General features: G+C 48.3%; 1 protein-coding gene across 9 annotated transcripts in view; it reads right to left on the bottom strand.

Annotated features, from left to right (window-relative positions):
* LHPP (phospholysine phosphohistidine inorganic pyrophosphate phosphatase) overlaps positions 1 to 19,923 on the bottom strand; it is a 149,219-nt gene that overhangs the window by 89,100 nt on the left and 40,196 nt on the right. For 4 of the 9 annotated variants that reach the window (XR_015552528.1, XM_087432803.1, XM_087432806.1 and 1 more), the window contains 2 exons: positions 11,419 to 11,575; positions 6,270 to 6,361 (listed from right to left, as the gene is read on the bottom strand). Coding sequence is in view for 8 of the 9 variants with exons in the window: in XM_087432803.1 (XP_087288929.1) it covers positions 6,270 to 6,361; positions 11,419 to 11,575 (249 nt within the window). In the remaining variant the exon portion in view is untranslated. Of the gene's footprint in view, positions 1 to 26; positions 337 to 6,269; positions 6,362 to 11,418; positions 11,576 to 19,923 lie in introns of those variants that run through there. The other 5 variants (XM_087432808.1, XM_087432809.1, XM_087432811.1 and 2 more) reach the window with 3 other exon arrangements.

Raw genomic sequence — 19,923 nt, 5'->3', positions numbered from 1 at the left:
GGGGGAGTTTCCTTCATTATTCATGTATAAGTGTGTATTCAGATTTTATTCACTTCACAATTTTTTTAAATGGCAAATTTTATGTTATATATATTTTACTACAACAGGAAATTTCTGAAAAATGTTTTTAATGAAGGAAAGTGTGACAGAAAGTAGACTGGTGGTTGCCCAGGGCTGGGAGGGATGGAGGGGTTCCAGAATGATGGCTAAAGTGTACAAAGTTTCTTTCTGGAATGATGAGGTATTATAAAATTGACTGTGGTGATGGCTGCACAACTCGGTGAATATTTGAAAATCCACTGAATTGTATGGCATGTGAATCATTTCTCAATAAAGCTGTTACAAAAAAAGACAAAAGAAAAAAAAAGCATACAGGCTCAAATCTCGGTGTGCCCCCTTCACCCCCCACCGTGTGACCTCAGACGAGCTGAGTGACCTCTCGAAGCCTAGGAGTGCCCGCCACAACCCGAACCCGCAGTCTCCATCCACCTGTGAGACTGAGGCTGCCGGCGGGCGGACCGGGCAGCCCACTGACGCATTCCACAGTCGATTTTCCACAGGTTTGTCCCCAATGCCCTCCCCTGACTGGCAGTCAGGACTGGAGCCTGAGGGACCCAGGAGTGAGCCCCCCAGTTCAGCATTAACCCCTTCTCCCCATCTGGACCAGCCTAGGATGCAGCTGAAGTGGTAGCTGGCCCTGTCTCCAGTTTCTGTGCCTGGACTGCAGCCCTGCCTGAAGCTGCCCAGAGGTTCCTCCCCAGCCGGGAGCGTCTCCCAGCGGCCTGAGGCTCAGGGAGTGTTCATCCATGAGGGCAGGAGGTCTTGCTCAGTGCACACGTGGCGAGGCTCCGTGACGTGACACACGGGTGGAGGCCACGACCTCCAACCCCAGGCTCTGACAGCCAGCACTGTGACTACTGAAAAATTAACAGCCAGTTCACTCACTTCCCTCAAACACCACCTGGCACTAGAAGTAAAATCTATTTCATTCCAAAGAGAAACCAGAGCCTCTTCTTACAGAAAAAAACTCTGAAGTCTGGCTGCAAAGTCAGAGGAGACCCAAGGTGGGATGCTCGGGCAACAGCTGTTTTAGAGTGCACCCAAGTCGGGCTCTGGGGTGGTTCTACTGCAGCCACCAGGTCCACCATCAAATTCTCTGCATCCCCTCATCTTTCAGCCTCTGCAAGGCAGCTGGAATCCCAGATCCGTCGGCCGCCCCGCTGGGTGGAAAGTGCCCAACAGCACCTGGGCCCCCGCTGAGCTTTGGTGCAAATGGAGCACCGAGCCCCAGCCCAGGAGGGGCCCTTGAGAGGACATCTGGAATCCCAGTCCCAGGAAACTCTCCCTCTCAAGTCCAAAAGGGCAAACTGTTGGTGAGAAATGTTCTGGGCTCATAAACCATCTTCCAGCCTTGAGCAAACAACAAATCAGAAAGATCCCGTGCCGGCTCCATGTAGCTGGTTTGTTCACACAGCAACTACATGACGGGGGAGGAGGCACTTTGAAACAGTGACATCTACAATTGTGCTTAAGAACCAGGGTGGCGGCTGCAGTGTGCAGCGTAGAACGGGGAACAGAGCGATGCGGGAACAGTCAGGGCAACATTGCCCCGTCTCTGGCATGTGCAGGAGGAAGGGTCAGGTGGGGATATAAGGAGGTATGAAGGGTCTGTCAGACACGCTGACAGCTGTTCCTTCTCCACTGGGGACAGACAGGCCATCTCAGAACTGGGAAGAATGGCCCTTGCCTGAATTTTCCAGAATGGGGGTACACAGAAGCCAGCCCCAGCCCCCATGGAAGATGAGGCCTCCCCCTCAGAGAAGGAGGGAGAGAGAGAGGGGGGCTACAGTGCCCAGGGGTGGGGGCACCGGTCCTCCCAGCCGAGCTGCCCATCATTCAGCCACAGGGCCCTGCGTGGGCCCTGAATCGAGGCTGGGACCGTGACTGCTGTGGCTGTAGAATTTGACCACAAGGACAGGATGTTCCCAGTAGGAAAAAGGTGGTGGCAAAGGCACCCACCTGGGGTAGGAGCAGACGGGCTCCCCAGCCTCTGTGAAACCTCACTAGGTGGCCCTGGGCAAGGCTTTAGCCACCTCATCTGAAAAGACTCCCTTTAGCCAGCACCCTCTGGGTCTCCAGGACTCACTGGGACCAGAAGGACTTGCCATCAATGGGCATAGGGCCCCCAGTGAAGGAAACATTCTCGTGTGTCTGGGGCCTGTGGTCGGGGTGGGATCTCAAGGAGTCTGGAGGATCAGCAGCCTCCTGGCCTTGGGCTGGACTGTTCTGCCAACAGACCCAACGCGTCAGACGTGCCAAGAATGGGGCAGATGGGGAGAACGCCCAAAAGGCCTTTACCTGCCAGCCAGATGAGGGCCGTGCCCTGGCTGGGCCGGACTTCCAAACAGAGCAGATATGAAAAGAAAGCTTTGTGTCCCTCTGTCCGTGGCTCAGGTTGCCTGCTGGACAGAGGCATGTTTGCAAGCTATCTGCCCTGGGAGCCTCTCCCTGCCCCAATGTGTGGGGTTGGCATAGGGACTCAGCCCCCCAGGTCAAAGCACAAGGCCTCTCCTGCAAGGAAACCGGAGCTTTGCTGGTGGGGCAGGCCCTGTGAAGCTGTCTTTCCCAAGCGCAGGCCACCCTGTGACCTCTCCCAATTCTGAGGCTTCACTCTCTTCTCGTTGGGCCATTTTGTGATAAAAGCAGAAAGAGGCGATGGGGATGAAGACATCCAAGGTCACAGGGAGATCTCACAGCCACAGGTGAGTCCAAATCCCACATTCCCCAGCAGACATCTGACTGGCTGCCTCCAAAACACAATTGCTTGTGTGTGTGTGTGCAAGCACATATGTGTGTATGCACGCGTGTGCGCAACTAGAAGACATTGGCCTAAGGGGGCATCCTGTAGCAGGGCCATCAGGAAGCCCTATGTTGCCCCCTCCAGCCTCCTTCCCTTTCCAGTGCTACAGGGTGACAGTGCCCAGATTCGCACTCGGCTCAGCCTCCCCATCCTGCCCTGAGCCTCAAAGTCGGCAGAGAAGCCCCATGGCCAGGTGTAAGCGCCGAGCTCACTCGTCGCATGGCTCTCTGCACCTGTGCCCGTGACAAGGCCATCCTCCAAGCCCCTCACTCCTCCAATTCAGCCAAAGCTAGCCTAAGGCCACCGACAGAGGACAGGGTGCACAGGGCCTTCTGAGACCCAGATGACCCATCCAGTGGCCCTTGGCTCCTGTGAGGCCACTCAGAGGAGAGGCCCCAGCACACAGTAAGGACATGCCTTGCTCACACACGGGACACAGACCCTGCCCCGACCGGCTTACGTCTGGTGCAGACATGGGCCATGCTGACCCTGAAACCTAGTGCCGCCTGCTCGAGAGGAGCAGAGAGCTCTGGGGGCGGGCCAGGGTGGCCCTGGAAGGAGCTGGATGCTGCCCGGAAGGATGGAAGGAAGGCATACTGCCCAGTCACTGGGGTACTGGCTGACGTCTGAGGCTGTTCACTGGCCCTGAGCCAGACACACATCTGCAGAGGGCACCATGCAGGGTGCCATGGGGGCCTCTGTGGATTTCCCACCCCCTGGGGGCCGCAGAGCACACAGCTGGTCTGGCCAGCAGGCCATGCCCCCACCAGGGTGTGGTCCATGCTCCAAGAGTGCCATCTGCAGGGAGAAGGGGGCAGTGCAGCGGCCCCTCTGACCAACAGAAATGCACTGAGTCCTGATGCGTGCCGCAGAGGCAAGTTAGAACTTTCTAGTAGCCACATTAACAAAAATAAAAATAAGTAGGTGAAATTAATATAAAATATCAGCATTTCAACATGTAATTAGTATAAAAAATTATGAATGAGCCCTTTCACATTCTTTTTCTCCCAGTCTTTGAAATCTGGTGTGTATTTTGCACTTCCGGCACATCTCAACTTGGACCAGCCACATTTCAAGTGCTCAGCAGCCACCCACAGATCGCGGCTACCGTACTGGACAGCTTGGCTTTACAGAGTGGCCAACGGCAGAGGTCTCCCGCCGCTTTTTCACGCACAGAACCTGGCCTCCTGTTCTGCCACGTGACCTCCCCCTCAGGTGGCTCATTGGCTACCTTAACTGGGCTACGGTTCTCCTCCTTCCATCCTGCATAGTTAACAAAGCAGATTTATGTCCTTACAAACAAGCAAATCAAAAGATGTGAAACTTTAAACACCATTGAGAAATGATAGGCTAAGCCCCATCCTCTCCACTCAGGGCCGGGTGGCTGCTCCTGAAAGTGAGAGGGACATCACCAACAGGACCATCATCACCTCACCTTTGCTGAGGGCTTGCTCGGTGCCAGGCACGAACCAGTACTCACATACAGCATCTCCTTAGGTATTTAAAATTATGAAGAATCATCATGGAAAGATGCCATAAGACATTATTCAAGAAAAAGTCGATTATGAAATAATATAATCCCATTTTCGTAAAAAGAAAAAAACCAAAATATTAGCCATATGTTTATCTACACAGAAAAGGCAGTCTGGAAGGATCTGGCCAACCGTTAACGGGGTTTATCTCTCCGGGGGACAGGGTCATGGGAGACTCTGAAAAGTGCCAACCCTGATGGTGTAAGGTGGGACACAGCCTCCCACATACCCCTGCCCATGTGTGGGCTTCCTGACTGTGTGTGTGGACCTTCTGCAGAGACCCAGCAACAAGAGGCATGCTTGGGGCCTAGGGCAAGGTCAGTACCTTCAGTTTATAGGGGCACGGCTTAGGCTGGCCAGAAAGACCCCAACTGAGGCCACATTTAATTGGGACAGACATGTTTCTCCCCCAAGAAAGCAGAAGCAGCCCTCAGCCAAACACTATAGTTCTCACTCTTTACCTCCTTCTAAGCCACACCACTGTGTCTTCAAGGAGGCATCACTCCTTTGCTCATCAGTCAATGATGCTCACCGAGCAGGCGCCGGCTGCTGGGCTGGGCTCCTGATGGGACAGTGACCCTGGGGCGGCACCATGCGCCGGGCAACACCAAGGAACAGCATCACCCAAAGGGTGCCTAGTCCCACTGCTCAGCAACAAGATGGGCTCTGCAACTTTGGGGGAAAGGTGGGATTAGGGATCTCGGGGCCCCCAGCCGGCCTTCTGGAGAGAATGTTTCTGAGGTTTGTGAGTGGGGTCTCCTCAATTAGGCCCGACACGGCTGAAGGGACCCAGGAAACCCTTCTTTGAGGGCCTGGGGAAGAAAGAAGGTCCATATTTCGGGTGTGCCCTTCAAGAGGGCCTCCGATGCTCTGGGACGGTCCAGGAGGTGGGTTCCAGAACTTCCTGGCCCCAGACCCCAGGTGCACCAAGACTTCCTCACTCACCTGTGTCCATCTATAGCCCCAAACCCACAGGTCCTTTGGGTCCCTCACACAGGAGAGGGGCCTCAGAGCGAGAGCCAGCCCTCTAATCTACTTCTCTGACCCTGTCTAAGCAGATAGCTCAGGACAGAGGTAACACCCCCTCCCCCCAAGTCCAAGGACCCCTGGGGAACCATGTTAACCAGGTCTCTGCAGCATCCACACACTGTACTTTCTCTGAGTGGCCACAACAGAAACCATCTAGAATACAACAGGACAACACTCCGATGTCTAAGGCACTCTCAAGAGCCGAGCGAGCCAGAGCCGGTCACCACAGGGCACCTCCACGTGCCCACCAGTGCCCGACCCGCCACAGACGTCCACCAGCGACCTGCTCAAGGCCAGGCTGACTTCTGACCCAGGAAAGAAAACACAAGCTCCTCTGGAGACGGAGGTTCAGTTCCAAGCATCCCCGACTGAGGATCTGTCATCTCTAGATTCTCTGTCGCTTGCAGATCAGCAAAGGCGGAGCAAAAGGAGAGGGAGGGTGACCAGGAGGGCCAGGCGCCCACGGCAGTACCCTCCACGCGCAGTGCAGGATCCCACCGCATGGCCGCAAGGGGCGCAGCCCAAACCCCACCCGACTCGCTGCAGGTCGGGCCTGCGACGCCGCAGCCACTGTCTTTTTGTCTCCACTACACACCTGTTCACGTCCCAGTTTCGGAACTCGGAGCTGGATCAAGAGCTGCTTTCCCTTACCACTCTCTGCTATAAGAGGGCAGCCAGGCCTGTCCTTAGAGGACAGTCACATGGAAGTCAGTGATGCCCACGTACTGCTCTTCTACTTGGAAATAATAACCCCTTTATTTTGGAGAAGAAAACAGAACAAAAACATGGCGACCCCGGGAACCCAGGGGGCAGGGAGGCAGATGAGCCCGGCCGCGGGGGGCACTCACCTGAACTTCCCCGTCCGCACCTGCAGGGCTCTCATTCCGCACCGCTGGGCACCGCCGATGTCGCCCTCGATGTCGTCTCCAATCATGATGGCCTGTGACGCAGTGAAATGCACTCAGAAGTGATGTCAGGAGGGTGTTATTCCTGCGATCCTTCATTTTTTCTGACATAATACACTGCTTGACTTGATGTTTAAAACCACCATCGTACAAATTAAACAAGGTGATGTTGTCATCATATTGATTAAAAGTCAACTCACCTGGAATATATCTCCCGCTGCCCCCCATGGGCCGAGACTGAATGGTGCATATTTGGGCCATTTGAAATCAATCAGCAGGCATCACTGATAGGCTGCCACGGAACATGTGAGGAGGCTGACACTGTCTTGCCTCTATTTGAACATAAGCTGAATTCTACCTGCAGCTCAACACTCTGTAACCAGGTAATTTTGCCAACTGTTGGTTCTGTGAAAACTAAGTAAATCTCTTGGCAAATCTTTGTAGCCCACAATTTAGAAGGTTTTACTTTCAACAGTGGAGGTACTTCTTATAAAAAACAAAATACTACGCAAACAAAAATACACACACACACAAGAAATGCTCACAGCCTGGAGATGATTTCAAAAAGCAGCCTCTTGGATATATTCTCCCGTCTGAAACAACTAGAAAAGCAGACAAACTATATGAAATGACAGTTTTCAAGTCACCAGGCATCAAGCGATGAAGGATGACTTCTGAGACACAGGAAACAAATGAGGTGAGCCCTGTGATTCCCCAGCTTACTACCTTCAGAGTTTCCAGACCAGGCCCAGGGAGCGAGGACCCAGGCGGAGCCCAGCATACTCCCGGAGTTGAGGAGATGGAGCTAGAGTTCCCAGGACAGAGTACCCGGGAGAGAGGGCTACCCAGAGAAGAGTGGCCAAGATCTGCAGAGGGTCCCCCCAAAGGATTCTGTCAACTGCTGATCAGCACATGCGAGTGAGGAAACCATCCAAGGCCTGGGAAAGAATCGCACCGAAAAACGAAAGAAAATAGTGCCTGGACTTCACACAGGGTTGGGAATCATGCCTGTTCCCACCAGCCAGACTGGAAAAATCTCACAATTCACAGGGCACTTGGTAGCGTTCTCAGTAGTGGGGAATAATTAGCCTTAGACTAAACCCTACTCTGGTGCTGCTTCCCAAATCTTAAAATCAGCTGTGGAAGGAGCAAACTGTTTCAAGTAATTTAACTGCATCCCAGAACAAAGTTCAAAAATATTTATGGGCATACAAAAATATCCAGCACCCAAAAAGGGAAAATTCACAACGTCTGGTATGCCATTAAAAAAAAAGAAATCAGGCCCCGTGGCTTGGTGGTTAAGTGAGCGCGCTCCGCTGCTGGCGACCCGGGTTCGGATCCCGGGCTCGCACCGACGCGCTGCTTCTCCGGCCATGCTGAGGCCGCGTCCCACATACAGCAACTAGAAGGATGTGCAGCTATGACACACAGCTATCTACTGGGGCTTTGGGGGGAAAAATAAAATAAATAAAATCTTTAAAAAAAAAAAAAAAAAGAAATCAGACAAGTATCACAAAGAAGACAAATATCACACATAATGAGGAGAAAAATCAATCGAAACTGACACAGATGTGAGAATTAGCAGACAAAGACATTACCTCAGCTATTATAACCATATTCCATATGTTCCAAAAGTTAAGTAGAGACATGGAAGATAAAAGAAAAGACCCAAACCAAGCTTCTAAAGAGGAAAACTACAATGTCTGGAATAAAAAATACACTGGATGAGATTAATGCCAGATTAGACAATGCAGAAGAAAAGATTAATGAACTTGAAGACAGTAATAGAAACTACCCAAAATGAAACACAAGGAGAAAAAATAATTTAAAAACAATGAATAGAGCATTAGTGAGCTATGACATAACTTCAAGGGAGCTGATACAGATGTAATTGGAGTCCCCGAAAGAGAGACGAGAGAGAAGGAGACAGAAAGAATATCTGAAGAAATAATGGCTGAAAATTTTCCAAAAACAAAAGTGATAAATCCACAGATCCAAGATCCCAACCAACACAAACACAAGAAACATGAAGAAAACTACATCAGGGCACAACATAATCAAATTGCTCACAACCAGTGACAAGGAGAAAATCTTAAAATAGCCAGAAAAAAAAAGACATGTTATATATAGAGAAACAAAGATAAGACATTAGATTTCTCATTGAAAACACTGCAAGTGAGAAGACAGTGGTGCACCACCTTTCAAATACTGAAATGGGGAAAACACCAACCTGGAATTCTATACCCAGCAAAATTATCTTTCAGAAACAAAGGTGAAATAAAGACATTTTCAGATATCTGGAGCTAAAAGGCTTCATCACCAACAGATCCACACACAAGAAATGTAAAAGGAAGTCCTTTAGGCAAAAGGAAAATGCTATGAAATGGAAATCATGGATCTACAAAAGGAATGGAGGGCAACAGAGAGGGTGACCCAAGGGCACATGCTGTGCTTTCTGCCTGCTTGCCTCCCTACATCTGCTGGCCAATTCCTACCAGTCTTTCAGGACTCAGCTCAGGTGAACACCTTTCAAGGCCCCGGCTGGGCCCCTTGGCTGGGTTCCGCGGCCCTCCCAAACCCTCTGTGATTACCCCCAGCAATGCACGCACCCAAGTGCATTACACTGGTCCGTTCTCTTATCCCACTCCACCAGAAATGTCTGAGCTCCCTGAGTAGGGGGCCCCGTACTGATAACTGGCACTTAGCTGATGATCAACAAAAGCTTACTGAGTGGATCAGTGTTCTGAATTAAGGCATGGCTGTCCGCGTCTGGAGACACTTTGGAGGCACGGCCAATAGGACTTGTCATTGGTCACCAAGGAAAAGAGCTGGGGGGGCAGTACAATCCGCTTCAGTGTTGCCGAAACTCGAGTCATTGGTGGGTCTCCTTTTGCGATATCAACATGAATTATTCATATTATCGTTTAAATTGATTCACATTGTCTTACATAAATAAATTTTTAAAGAAAACAGAGCACTCAACTAACTCAACTAACACAAAAATCTTATTAAAAGCTTCAAAATATTTTCAGAAGATTCTGCCAGTGGAAGAAAAGCCTCAGACATCAAATGTGTTCCAGATCTGCTCTCAGGTCCAGTCAGGAATTTCCCTGGTCAGAGGCCAGACAGGCCTGAGAAACTGGACTCCTGTGACAGGGTGAGTGTCCTGATGTTGATGGGACAGAAGCTCTGAAAGCGACAGTTATTCCGCAAGCTTCCTCTCTGGAATTCAGATGCTAGGTAGGGCTTACCAATGAATAAATACACAAACCAAAATCAAGGAAAACCAAAACGATGACCTTGAAGCATTCACAAGCCGGAGAAATCTTACCCACCAGTTTGAACACTGCCTGTGAGGACGGGAGTCCAGATGGAATTTGCCTTCCATCTCGGAGTTGGGGCTTGGGGGTAGTGGAAACTGAGGCAGCCCCTATGTGACCAGCAGAATGGACGGACTGAGCTCAAGTCTCAGTCTGTGTTGCAATGAGCTCAAGTTCTCGGGTAGTGTTGAAATGAAATCACACAAGTTAAGCATCAAGGACAGTGCCTGGACGTAGTAAGTTATCTATCCGTGCTTCAAAGAAAAAAAACATTAGGAAATGTTTTGTTGAGGAAACTCAGTCTAGCCCTGTTGGAGACAGTCCACTGTCTTACAAGGGGACTCTTGCCCCAGTGACCTGGTAACTTGGTATCTAGCCCTTTGTGGGCCAAACAGTGGGGATACAATGAGTGAAGGAGATATAGTCCCCGCCCTTGTGAAGCTCCTGGTCCAATGCAGAAGACAGATGTTCACCAGATAATTTCACAAACACACAGCCAGGCCCTGTGATAAAGCACAGGGCGGGAAAAGTGCAGGAGGCTGTTGAGGCCTGACCTCGTGGGTTGGTGGTGGTCAGGGAAGGCTTCCTGGAGGAGGTGAGGTGTTGAGCTTTGATCTGAAGGGCAAGAGGGGTCAATCAGGTTAGGGGGTGCAGCAGAAGGGGTGAGAGCATTGCCAGCAGGGGACGCCACATGCGTGTGCACTGCCCCTCTGCCATCATTCACCATGGCAGGCCACACAATGAATTCCAAAAAGCACAGGCTAATAAGCCTGAAGCAACTGTCCTTGGAAACATCTCCTGAATAGGCCTTCAAATAATTGGAGGAATCATGAGGAGCTTGTGGAGAAGAACAAAGACTGAGCTGGTGCTGCCCCCAGAGGCCAGGGAGGTGGTTCCAGGTAAACACGAGGCTTTTCTAACCACCAGCACAGGCTGCTGGAGGTACCAAGTCCCCGTCACTCAATCACATTCAACAGAGGCCAGAGGGGCCTCCATCAGAGAGCTTCAGGGGGAGGCTGGCCCCAGGAGAAAGCTCGGGGGAGATGGCCAATGGCCACGGTGCTGAGAATTCTGCCACTTCCTAGTAGCCACAACCCACTGCAAGACACAGGACGTACCTGAAATAAACTGCATTCCTTCCCAGTGAATATTCTAAACTTCATGCATTTCCCTCGTTTTCTCTGCTCTTTTCTCCACCTAATCCCATGTTTACCAAAGTGAGTTATGCATACTGGTGACATACCATTTGATTTTAGGTAGAACAAGGACATACATTTTCAATGTATTCGTTTTGTATTTATTTTTAGAGTAATCTATTTATGGTAAGTGAGTGATTCTGGTTTTCCTTTATAGTAGTGATCAAAGGGCCTTTTAAAATACATTTATTTAAGTTTAAGAAATGAATCAATTTAAAGAAACATTAAGTATCCAATAGTGCCAGTAGCAAGTATCCAGATATGGTAAAAATTGGAATTTTTTTTCTAGAATGACTGATGTTGGAGAAGACTGCCAAGTCCAAATTTGTGTTTTTATCAAGCTACCACACAGCTGTGTGGAAATCATCAGTCACTAAAGAAGAAAGAGCCAGTGGTTACGTGTGTTCCCTGAAGTGGGACCAGCGGCAGAGCCCGTGGCACACACAGGTGATTCTATGGGGGCCTGCGAAGCCAGCGTCCCCTGGGTATCCACACAGCTCCCCTGGGAGGAGATGGTAGGGGCTTGGCCCAGGCGGCTGGGCCACCTATAAGCCCCAGCGTGAGAGTCTACTTTACCCTTCTCCAGCAGGTGTCCTGAAACCTGAACATTCACAGCATTCCGACTTAGGACTCTGTCCATTGCTGCCAGGGGCTCCGGGGGCCGTCTTGCTAGAAAGTTCCTTGGAAATGAAACAAGTCTTCCAATTTTACATGCCTGGCAGCTTCCATGCTTCTGGGGAAAATAAAATTTTGTGCATATGCACACATGTGTGTACACACAGACAGACACACCAAGGCAGCAGAAATTCACCCTCAGAACAGACCCCCAGGGCCTCCCCGGATCAGGACACTTGTCCATGTGGCCCATGGAGATGGAACCAGAGGGACCTGGGCCCTTGGAGGAAGAACTCTCGTGGAGGAGCGGCAGCTGTGGTTCTGCACGATAAATCGATGCCAAATCCAGGCAGAGCCCCGAAGCGCGTGTGAGGGCGGGGGAGGGTGGGGCACAGGGACGCCGTGGGGGTGCAGCCGCCCGGGGCAGTGAGGCCTGTCCGGGCCAGCTTGTGGGCTCCGCACACCAAAGTGCGCTCGGGCCCCTGGGGATTTCACAGATTTACTATCGGTGAAGGGCAATAATCACGCGAGGAGGAGCAATTATTGCCAAATCATTTAGGATTTAAAAAATCATTGGCAAGAAGATAGAGGTCAAGAGGTACGCCGTCGGGGGAAATAAAAAACCCCACCTGTCAGGCCTGGATTGCACTTCCTTTCTGATGCAATATGGTAAAGGAAGACAGAGGCACACGGGGAGGTCCGACTCCCACAGAACACAGAGATCAGAGAGCTGGAGGGGCACCACAGCCCTTTAGGCAGCTTTTCTGGTTTGGGTTCAAAAAGCAGATTCATTCATCCTTCTTAAATATCTGCCTGCCTGCCATGGTCTCCTCTTTGCCATCCTAGGTGCAGTGGAAGAACCCATTGTGACAGGTGGTGATGTTTGGGAGTGCAAACTTCCAGTGCCAAAGAGCTTTCCCAAGAAAGCCCACGTTTCACAAATTTTCTAGTTATCCCGGGACTCTGCCAGGAGAAGGACTTCTCCCTCTCACAGGGCAGCAAACAGCAGGGCTGGAGGTGAGAAGCATCGGGCTCAGCCTGTATCTCAGCCCCCAGGAGCACACACCCACTGAGAGACCTCGAGATGACTCCTAGCACTAGACCTGCAGCCTGCGGCTCAGAGAAACCCAGGCCCGCAGACACCTTGAGGTGCTCATCGCTAAGTAACTTCCCCTGTGGTCTGACACATTCGTAAGGAACAATACCAACACAGCAAAACTCGAAGACCACTATTTTATAAAAGGTAAGAAACAAGGGTGTTGGCAAGGATGTAGGGAAATGAGCACTTGCATATGCAGCTGGCAAGGAAGGTGAACTGATGCCTCCTTTCTGAAATGGAAGCAAACACTGGGCATCAAGGCCTCACAACCACCCCACTAGGATCGCTAAGCTAATAATCAGGAATGTCCAGAAGGATGCACACACAAGGGTGTTCACCAGGGTTGTGTACGAGAGGGAAATTGGAAGTAATTTACATGCACTGGTAAAGAATATTATGGTAGGCCACATGATGGGACACTACATAGTCATGAAAATTACTTAAAAGTGCTTAAATAAGCACAAAATAAATTACTCTCAACAGAATATTAAGGGGAAAACATCAAGTTTCAAACAGAGGATACAGGATTATCCCAATTTTGTGTTAAAAATGTATATATAATATGACACAAAAAAATTGAAAAGGTTAAACATGATTTGTGTTTTTCCAGTTAATGGAACCATGAATGGTTTTGGTTTTTTTTCCCGTACTTTCTGAATTTTTCCTATCTCCTTTAATGAACATGAGTTACTACATAACCAGATACAAACATACTTGTGTTTTGAGAAGAAGAAAATAAAATCTACCCAATAAGCTCTAGGGAAGAAAATGTATTAGAAAAAACTAAGACATGAGGTTTTAAAGATACCTTATGATCGAGACGTAACACGAAGACAACGTGGAGCTGGAATTTCCTGAAGCTCCCGCAGTTCCAGACCCGCTGCTGTGTGCCAGCCCCGCGTCTGGAGGCAGAGCTTCAAGTCCAAACCAGGGCTGCAGGAGTCGGGTAGCCACTCCTGGCCCTCTCTCCCCGGGAGCCTCAAGTCGTCCCTGCACTGACACCCAAAGACAGGGCACACAGCTGGGGGGCGGGGCCCGGGCCAGGGAAGGGGCTCAGCCAACAAAGGGCAGGGCATGGGCCTTCCATGGACACACTTGAGGGGAGGAGGCCACGAGAGAAATGAGTGGCCCCAAGTGGCCCCATGTGGACATTCACTCCCCACCCACAGGCCTCCCCACCAGAGGAACAGACTGGCCCCATTGCCCAGTAGCTAGAATTAATGCCCTTAGAACCAGGGAGTGAAGTGATGGGGCACAGTCCATGTTTTATGTCCTCTTTGGATAAACCTACAAACCTCGCCCCATTTTTGATTGGCCGTCCTGAGGGTGCATACCCTCACCACCCAAGATCTTGTCTAACTTTATTTTCTATAGTTTGTATTCTGCCAACAATATATATTTTAATATTTTTCAAAATAGAAAAGGATATTGTACTACTAAATATGCCTTTTCAAACTTCATTTACCAAACCTAAAAATTCCACTGGCCTCTCCTTGAGAACTGGGGTACAGCAGAGACCTGGAGGGGACTGGGTCCCGGCCTCACTCCGCATCAGCAGAGTAACCTCGGGTTCAACACTATACTTTTCTGTGACTCTTCCCCAGTGCTGGGGCTCTCCACTGGGGTGCTCCCTGGGGGACATTTGGCCATGTCTGGAGACATTTGTGGTTTCACAACAGGGGGAGGCGGGTGCTGCTACACATCCTATAATGCACAGGACAGCCCCCCACCACAAAGAAAGATCTGGCCCCAAAATGTCAATAGCGCCAAGGTCGAGAAATCCCGCCCTAACCTTAAGATGGAAATGCAAGTACCCATGACAGGGCATTGGAGTATTTCATGAATAAATGGGTCACTGACAGTTCCCAGGTGTGCCCAGCACACAGTGCTGAAATTATGCCAACTCCTTCCTCTCCTAGCCCCAGCTCCTCATCTGTGAAACGGGCGCCCTGGCCTCCCGGCTGCCCCATATTTGCTCCTGTGCTAATTAAGCACTCTGGCTTGAACAGTTGCAATTTCCATTAAACCTGCACAATTTGCAACTGATGGAACTTCTTACAATTGTGGAAAACTGCCAAAACCTTCACATCGTTTGGGCTTTAGTCTGAAGCTATAAAACCACCCACTAAGTCAGAAGCCTTACACCATGAGAATCAGGTATTTCTAGAAGTAACCTTTAAGGTATGTTACTCTTTGCCTTATTACTGGATCCTAGAAAGGGCCTGGTTACCTCTGAGAGGTTTGAATTTCTGATCTATTAGAGTAATACTGCAATCCGTTATTCCTAGGCGATGGAGGAAAGGTTAAAATGAAAATTGGATTTGGGGAGTTATATCCATTTCGAGTGCAGGCTGAAAACTCAGCAGCAAGAAGCAAGTCTGGGTCTGGGAAGAAGCGGTTATCAAGGGAAATGACTGGTGATAACTTTATTGATTAAATCAGCTTGAAAAATTTAAGGTTTGCCACAGCCTGGCTCTTCAGCAGCAAGATAGCTCCTCACCGGCATTTTTCATTAAAAAAAAAAGGAAGCAGCAGGAACAGAGAATTACTACCTTGTGCATAAGACACAGTTCATTTGAAATGGCCTTATTTCGACACACTGCTTTAAAATGTCTACACATCCTGAGGCTCAAATAATATCAACGAACATTTTAGAAAAACAGTGGGGCGGGGGTATTTAGAACATGCAATTGCTGCTCAGCTGTCTGTCAAGGGCAGAGACGAAAATGACATGTCAGGGCGACAGATAATGACCATGTGGGAGGTAAAGAAGATTCAGCTTTGCGACGTGTGCCTGGAGCCACAGAGAAAACCATTCCTTAGCCACCCAGGGCCACAGATGCTGCGATGAACAGAACAGTGCAGGGACTACAACCTCAGCACACGTGAAGACCGCCAGGAATCCAAAGACCTAATCCCCCCCAGACCCTGCAGCCACCAAATGAGAAGCCAGGATTAACCTCATCCCCATAAGGGCCTGGGCTCCTCTTTGGGGTGTGGGGAGGGCAGTTTCTCATTCAGAATGTAAAAGATGCCGACTGTGAAAATAGCTGGAAAATACCCAACAGGAAAAAGGGAGGCGGGGGGGCGAATCACTCAAGGCTGAACTACCCAAATACAACCAATGATACCGTCTTGATGTTCAGTTCCTCTAGTCTCACTTTCTCGGCAGTGGCAGCTGACTGTTTTTGCTGTTTGAGATGGTTATCATACTGCTTATGTAATTCTTTTTTGTGTGTGTGTGTGTGAGGAAGATCAGCCCTGAGCTAACATCCATGCTAATCCTCCTCTTTTTGCTGAGGAACTGGCTCTGAGCTAACATCTATTGCCAATCCTCCTCCTTTTTCTTTTTTTTCCCCAAAGCCCCAGTAGATAGTTGTATGTCATAGTTGCACATCCTTCTAGCTGCTGTATGTGGGACGCGGCCTCAGCATGGCCGGAGAAGCGGTGCGTCAGTGCACGCCCGGGATCCAAACCTGGGCCGCCAGTAGTGGAGCACGCGCACTTAACCGCTAAGTCATGGGCCGGCCTGCTTATGTAATTCTCACACTGGTTTCTCAACTCACATTACATTAGCCTTTCTCCCACTCTATAACAAGTTATCTTAAGAATTTATTCTCTCTCAAATTATCCTATGAGTAGGATACAAATATATACATAGTCGTTTATATTTAAAAAATGGAAAGATCAGCCACGATATACATAAAAACGGCTACCTATGAGACGGGTGGGAGAGCACAGAAGGAAGAGGACAGAGGAGACTTCCTTGAATATACCTTGGTTTGTGGATTTGATTTTGGAACCACATAAATATTTTACATACCTATAAAACAAATCTAAATGGTGAAAAACCAACTCCCTAAAAATGAGAAGTAAAGTGAATTCAAAGAGGTTCTGTTGGTGGCATATCGCCCAGAAAGGAACTATTCCTAGCAGCTTTAAGATACAGGGCCGGCCCCGTGGCTTAGCGGTTAAGTGCGCGGGCTCCACTACTAGCGGCCCGGGTTCGGATCTCGGGCGCACTGACGCACCGCTTCTCCGGCCATGCTGAGGCTGTGTCCCACATATAGCAACTAGAAGGATGTGCAACTATGACATACAACTATCTACTGGGGCTTTGGGGAGAAAAAAAAAAAGGAGGAGGATTGGCAATAGATGTTAGCTCAGAGCCGGTCTTCCTCAGCAAAAAGAGGAGGATTAGCATGGATGTTAGCTCAGGGCCGATCTTCCTCACAAAAAAAATAAATAAAATAAAATACAGTATTTTGGCTGTAAATCTCTAGAGGTATATGCTCTAAGCAAAAAAAGAACTGTCAAAAAAAGAAATCTTAAACAGCACTGGTAATCAGTCTTCCCATATCCAGTCATCAGTCATCACAGCGATCATCACAGCTCAGGCCATGGGTACAGCAATCACAGCATTGTACAGTCCTGGTGGCGCTGGTAGACTGGGGGTGGCACACATTCTCCTGTGTCTGGCTTCTTTCACATGGCATGTTTTTGAGATTCAAGACTCGTGTGTGTATTATGGGCCAAAGCAAATGATTATTACATTGGCCCTCTTGAGAGGATTTTTGACAGGGACAAAGGAAATACAAATATAAGACTGATGAGATTAAGGGGGGCCGGCCCGGTGGTACAAGCGGTTAAGCGCGCACGTTCCGCTGCGGTGGCCCAGGGTTCACCGGTTCGGATCCCGGGTGCGCGTCGACTCACCGCTTGTCACGCCGTGCCGTGGCAGCGTCCCATATAAAGTAGAGGAAGATGGGCATGGATGTTAGCCCAGGGCCAGTTTTCCTCAGCAAAAAAAAAAAAAAAAAAAAGGAAAGAAAGAAAAAGAGGAGGATTGGCAGATGTTAGCTCAGGGCCGATCTTCCTCACAAAAAAAAAAAAAAAGACTGATGAGATTAAGTAGAAACCCACAGGCCTGAATCTGAATCAGAAGTCTCAGTATGAACTCATGATGTATTTCACCTTTAAAGACATATATTTTTCTGAGCCTTGTTGACTGAAAAGGCTTAGAAATGACAACCAACCCAGGAGCAATGAGAACTGTGACTGTCCCGATTATGGTTTCTAAATACTATTTCCCACTAAAGGTAAGTATGGCTCCTTGGAAGGACGCTGGATTCCAGGCTTAGGAAATGAAATGTGCAGGCAGGTGTGGAACATCTTGTCATAACAGGAATTAAAGAACTTTGGAGACCACTGGGGTCAGGTCAAAAGGACTCAGATGCCGCCTTGAAGAGGTTCCCACAGGTCAGGGATCAAATACTTGAACGTGAATAAGATAAGAACTGCAGGGGATTGAAACATATCAAATATGCTTAAGTCTATTTATTTATAATGATATATGTAGTTTTAAATCTCCTTCGTCACTTGGGAGAGTGCTAGAGAATCAACTCATTATTTTGAAATCTAATAAATATTGGGAAAGAAACAGGCATTTACCTGGAGTTTCCTATATAAACTGTACCTCAGGGTAACAAAGAGTTGGTGAGCAGTTTTCCTACTAGAAGTAATCCAGAGAAAAATGAAGGAATGCTAGAATTCAAATATCACAATTTTGCAGCCCTCAGCGAATTAATGGACTTAGGTACTGATCATCAATAGCTTTAACACTGCAAAAGGAGACAACTGGACATTCTGTGCCTCCTAATGGAGGACACACCACCACCTACAAAGTAGTCATCAAAAAATCGAACTGGACTCTGACCAAGCTTCTAGATCTAACTACCAACACACAGGAAGCAGAGAGGACAGAGGAGCATGCGAAAGGACACCACTGAGGTGCAATCAACAAAATCCACGCCGTGGGAAGCTCTACAGGACATACAAGCCAGCTTCTTGTGCAAAATGTTGCAAGGAAAAACAAAAGGGAGATGGAATCACACTGACCAATCACGATGCAAGGACCTCATTTGGATCCTGATTCAAACAAACTGTAAGAAACGGAAAACAATTATAAGACAATCAGGGAAATGTGAACAATGACCGGATATTTGATGACATTAAGGAATTATTGTTAGTATTATTTAGATGCGACAATGGCATTATCTATGTTTTTAAAAATAATTTCTATCTTTTAGATACACAGAAATATTTACAGACGAAGTGATACGATTTCTGGGATTTGATTAAAAATATCTAGGAGAAAGGAGTGGGCGGGGGTATAGATTAAACAAGTGGCTATTAATCTTGAAGGGGGTCCCAATGGTCAAATATGGGATGATTTGAGCAACAAAATAAACAACGAGAATGGATTGTAACTCGTAGAATAAAACAAACATCCTTGAGTCCATGTTGAAGTGAATAAATAAACCAGTAAATGGGAGAAAAAGGAAAGCTCTTTCTTACAGTAAATTCCAATTAATAAATATGGAAGGAACGATGGAAATAGAAAATTGCCATTTGGCAAAGACCACAGTAATAACTGTTTCAGGTAAGAATGATCAATGGATGCTAAAATTAGGAGGGGAAAAAACGATAGGAAAGAGGACATTTACACAGTGTCAAAGTCCTTTCCCACAAGAGACTTATTAGGTACAAAGGGACAAACAGTAACTCCACAGTGGAGAATCCCGGCAGACACCACCTCCGCCCGGATAAAAGTGAACATCACCGACGGGGCCAAGTGTCATCACGTGCCTCCTGACAGGATGCACAGCGTCGTTTCTAAAAGATTCCTGCTAAAATTGCATAACTTGAATTCAATTATGAGGAAATATCAAGAAAAAACCAAATTGAAGAACATTCTACAAAATAAGTGGCCAGTACTCTTCAAAAACGCCACGGTCATGAGAGACAAAGAAAGACTGAGGAACTTCCCCAGAGCAAAGGACACCAGGGGACACGATGCTGAATGCAACGTGTCCCCAAAAAAGATCCTGGTTGGATGGCTGGTGACGTCTGCAGAAGGTCTCCAGGTCAGTTAATATCTTGTATCAACGCCAATTTCCTGATTTTATAATTGTTCTGATTGTTACGTAAGATGTTAGCATTTGGGGAAGCTGGTTTAAGGGCATATGGGAAATCTTTGTACTATTTTTGCAACTTTTTTGTAAGTGTGAAATTACTTCAAAATGAACAGTTAAAAACAATTTTTAAAAGTGGTTATTAGTTGATAATTATCGAAGTGATGGGCCCTGGGGGTTCATGACGCTACTTGCTCTACTTGGGGACATATTTGAAACGTTCCATAACAAAAGGTAAAAAGAGAGGTTTAAGAGGCAGAACAACCACATGCAAGGTATGGACCTTGTCTATTTGATCAAACAAATCAACGTAAAAGAACATTTCTGAGACAGCCAGAGAATTTAAATACGGATTGGCATTAGATAATACTAAGGAATTGCTGTTGATTTCAT

This window comes from Ceratotherium simum, chromosome 6 (genome assembly GCF_057802395.1).
Source record: "Ceratotherium simum simum isolate JZ-2026a chromosome 6, ASM5780239v1, whole genome shotgun sequence".
NCBI classification, from domain to species: Eukaryota; Metazoa; Chordata; class Mammalia; order Perissodactyla; family Rhinocerotidae; genus Ceratotherium; species Ceratotherium simum.
Note: the sequence above shows the minus strand (reverse complement) of the source record. Positions and strands in the feature narration are given on the sequence as shown.